Source organism: Anas acuta, unplaced genomic scaffold (assembly GCF_963932015.1).
Source record: "Anas acuta unplaced genomic scaffold, bAnaAcu1.1 SCAFFOLD_360, whole genome shotgun sequence".
NCBI lineage: Eukaryota > Metazoa > Chordata > Aves > Anseriformes > Anatidae > Anas > Anas acuta.
In genome coordinates, this window is record NW_027076207.1 from 1 (window position 1) to 4,045 (window position 4,045).

General features: G+C 65.7%; 1 protein-coding gene across 1 annotated transcript; it reads right to left on the reverse strand.

The window, feature by feature from the left end:
- Nucleotides 1-76: 76 nt before the first annotated feature.
- Nucleotides 77-2,818, reverse strand: LOC137849096 (telomerase protein component 1-like; the record flags this gene model as incomplete). The annotated part of the gene is made up of 3 exons (XM_068668569.1): nucleotides 2,684-2,818; nucleotides 390-492; nucleotides 77-301 (listed from the first exon to the last, which is right to left on the reverse strand). Coding segments are annotated over exons 1-3 (387 nt in total), but the record flags the coding sequence as incomplete, so codon positions are not given.
- Nucleotides 2,819-4,045: the final 1,227 nt, after the last annotated feature.

A 4,045-nucleotide genomic window follows, 5' to 3' on the forward strand; every position in this document is an offset into this window, starting at 1 on the left:
ACTGGGTATTGCCCCTGGAAGCCCCTCCCCTTTGCCCATATAAGGCCCCCACCCCCCAGAAGCCCCTCCCCTTTGCCCATATATGGCCAGAACCCCCCAGAAGCCCCTCCCCTTTGCCCATATATGGTGGCGGGCCCACCAGGAAGACGGTGCGGCCGTCGCCGGGCTCCCCGGTGACCAGCAGGCGGCTGTGGCGGCCATCTTGGATGGCGGCGGCCGTGGCGGCCACCAGGCGCTGGCGGGCGCTGGCGGCGGCCATCTTGGCGGCCAGGAAGGCCTCCTGCAGCGAGGGCGGGGGGCCCTGTTGGAAGAAGGGGGGCGGGGCCTCGCCGATGACGTCACCGCCGGCAGGATGTGACGTCATAGGGCAGGGGGATGACGTCACCAACCTGCAGGAAGTGGCGCTGCAGCAGGGCCCAGACGTCGGCCACCACTTGGTCCACGAAGGCCTCCAGGCCCGTCACCTCCCCGGCCTCCCAGCGGCACCCGTAGCTATAGGGGGGGGACAACGGGGGGGCGTTGGGGACCCCAAAGGGGCTTGGGGACCCCAGAGGGGCTTGGGGGACCAATGGGGGCTTGGGAAACCCTATAGGGTCTTGGGGAACCATATAGGGTCTTGGGGTCCCCTATAGGGTCTTAGCGAACCCAAGGGGGTCTTGGGGGACCAATGGGGTCTTGGGGACACGAGGGGACATTGGGGACCCCAAAGGGGCTTGGGGACCCCAGAGGGGCTTGGGGGACCAATGGGGGCGTGGGGAAGTCAATGGGGTCTTGGGGTCCCCTATAGGGTCTTGGGGGACCAATGGGGGCTTGGGGAACCAATGGGGGCTTGGGGACACAAGGGGGCGCTGGGGACCCCAAAGGGGCTTGGGGACCCAATGGGGTCTTGGGGTCCCCTATAGGGTCTTGGGGGACCAATGGGGTCTTGGGGAAGCCAATGGGACATCGAGGAACCCTATAGGGTCTTGGGGGACCCTATAGGGTCTTGGGGACACAAGGGGACATTGGGGACCCCAAAGGGGCTTGGGGACCCCAGAGGGGCTTGTGGGACCAATGGGATCTTGGGAAACCCTATAGGGTCTTGGGACCAAATGGGGTCTTGGGGACACGAGGGGACATTGGGGACCCCAAAGGGGCTTGGGGACCCCATAGGGGCTTGGGGGACCCTATAGGGTCTTGGGGGACCAATGGGGGCTTGGGGAAGCCAATGGGGTCTTGGGGGACACAATGGGGTCTTGGGGGCACAAGGGGACGTTGGGGACCCCATAGGGGCTTGGGGACCCCATAGGGTCTTGGTGAACCAATGGGGGCTTGGGGGACTCAATGGGGTCTTGGGAACCTAATGGGGTCTTGGGGACACAAGGGGACATTGGGGACCCCAAAGGGGCTTGGGGACCCCAGAGGGGCTTGGGGGACCAATGGGGGCTTGGGGAAGTCAATGGGGTCTTGGGGTCCCCTATAGGGTCTTGGGGGACCAATGGGGACTTGGGGGACTCAATGGGGTCTTGGGGACACAAGGGGACATTGGGGACCCTATAGGGTCTTGGGGACCCCAGAGGGGCTTGGGGGACTCAATGGGGGCTTGGGGGACCCAATGGGGTCTTGGGGAACCCAATGGGGTCTTGGGGACACAAGGGGACGTTGGGGACCCCAAACGGTCTTGGGGACCCCATAGGGTCTTGGGGGACCAATGGGGTCTTGGGGAAGTCAATGGGGTCTTGAGGAACCCAATGGGGTCTTGGGGGACCCTATAGGGTCTTGGGGACACGAGGGGACATTGGGGACCCCAAAGGGGCTTGGGGACCCCAGAGGGGCTTGGGGACCAAATGGGGTCTTGGGGACACGAGGGGACATTGGGGACCCCATAGGGTCTTGGGGGACCAATGGGGGCTTGGGGGTACAAGGGAGCGTTGGGGACCCTATAGGGTCTTGGGGACCCCAGGAGGTTTTGGGGGACCAATGGGGGTTTGGGGGACCCAATGGGGTCTTGGGGGACTCAATGCGGTCTTTTGGGACCAATGGGGTCTTGGGGACCAATGGGGTCTTGGGGACACAAAGGGACATTGGGGACCCCAAAGGGGCTTGGGGACCCCATAGGGTCTTGGGGGGACCAATGGGGGCTTGGGGAACTCAATGGGGTCTTGGGGACCCCAGGAGGTTTTGGGGGACCAATGGGGGCTTGGGGGACCAAATGGGGTCTTGGGGACACGAGGGGGACATTGGGGACCCCAAAGGGGCTTGGGGACCCCAGGGCATTTTGGGGGACCAATGGGGTCTTAGGGGATCTTGGGGACCCAATGGGGTCTTGGGGTCCCCTATAGGGTCTTGGGGAGCCCAGGGGATTTTGGGGGACCAATGGGGTCTTAGGGGATCTTGGGGACCCAACGGGGTCTTGGGGTCCCCTATAGGGTCTTGGGGTCCCCTATAGGGTCTTGGGGACCCCATAGGATCTTGGGGACCCCATAGGATCTTGGGGACCCCATTGGGCCATCGAGGACCCCAAAGACCCCATAGGACATCAGGGCCCCCCAATGACATCACCACCCCCGTGATGACATCACCACCCCCCGATGACGTCACCACCCCCCGATGACGTCACCACCCCCCATGATGACATCACCACCCCCCGATGATGTCACCACCCCCGTGATGATGTCACCACCCCCCCCCGTGATGACGTCACCTCCTGACGGCCGCCACCCCGGGGTGCTCCTTAAGCTCCGCCTTCAGCGCCGCCATCATGGCCGCCGCCTCCGCCGACTCCGCCCCGAAATCGCCCCGCCGCTCCTCGGGCACCTCCCTGCGGCCCCATTGGCTGGATCAGGCCACGCCCCCTCCCCCAGGCCACGCCCCCTTCCCCCAGGCCACGCCCCCCACCTCCAGGCCACGCCCCCCTCCCTCCAGGCCACGCCCCCTTCCCCGGATTAGCCACGCCCCCCCCCCTTCTGGCCGTGCCCCTTTAGGGTGGTAGCCCCGCCCCCTTTTGGTGGCCACGCCCCTTTTTTGGTGGCCACGCCGCCTAGATGGTGACCACGCCCCCTTTTGGGTGACCATGCCCCCTTTTGGTGGCCACGCCCCCTTTTGGGTGACCCCGCCCCCTAGGTGGTGGCCATGCCCCCTCCGTGGTGGCCCCGCCCCCTGGATGGTGGCCACGCCCCTTTTCGGTCGTGGCCACGCCCACTAGGTGGTGGCCACGCCCCCTCCATGGTGGCCCGCACCTCTGGTCAGTGGCCACGCCCCCTTTTGGACGACCACACCCCCTTGATGGTGGCCACGCCCCCCTAGATTGTAGCTCCGCCCCCTTTTGGTGGCCACACCCCTTTGTAGCAGTGGCCCCGCCCCCTTTTGGTGGCCACGCCCCCTTTTGGATGACCACGCCCCTTTTCGGTCTTGGCCACGCCCCCTTTTTGGTGGCCACACCCCCCTACGTGGTGACCACGCCCCCTAAGTGGTGGCCCCTCCCCCTTTTTGGTGGCCTCGCCCCCTAGGTGGTGACCACGCCCCCTTTTTGGTGGCCACGCCCCCCTTTTGGATGGCCACGCCCCCTTTTGGGTTGCCACGCCCCCTTTGGGGTGTTGGTCACACCCCCTTGGTTATGGCCACGCCCCCTTTTCAGTGACCACGCCTCTTTTGGGTGGTGGCCACGCCCCCTAGGTGGTGGCCCCACCCCTCTGGTTGGTGACCACGCCCCTTTGGGTGTTGACCACGCCCCCTAGGTAGTGGCCACACCCCCTAACTGGTGGCCCCACCCCCTCTGGTTGCTGGCCACACCCCCTTGGTTATGGCCACGCCCCTTTTTGAGTGACCACGCCCCCTTTGGGTGGTGGCCACGCCCCTTTTTGGTCGCGGCCACGCCCCCTTGGTGGTGGCCACACCCCCTATGTGTTGGCCCCGCCCCCTTTTGGACGACCACGCCCCCATTGGTTGCTGGCCACGCCCCCTGTATGTTGGCCACACCCCCTATGTGGTGGCCCCGCCCCCTTTTGGGTGGTGGCCACGTCCCCTTGGTGGTGACCACGCCCCTTTTCGGCCGTGGCCACGCCCC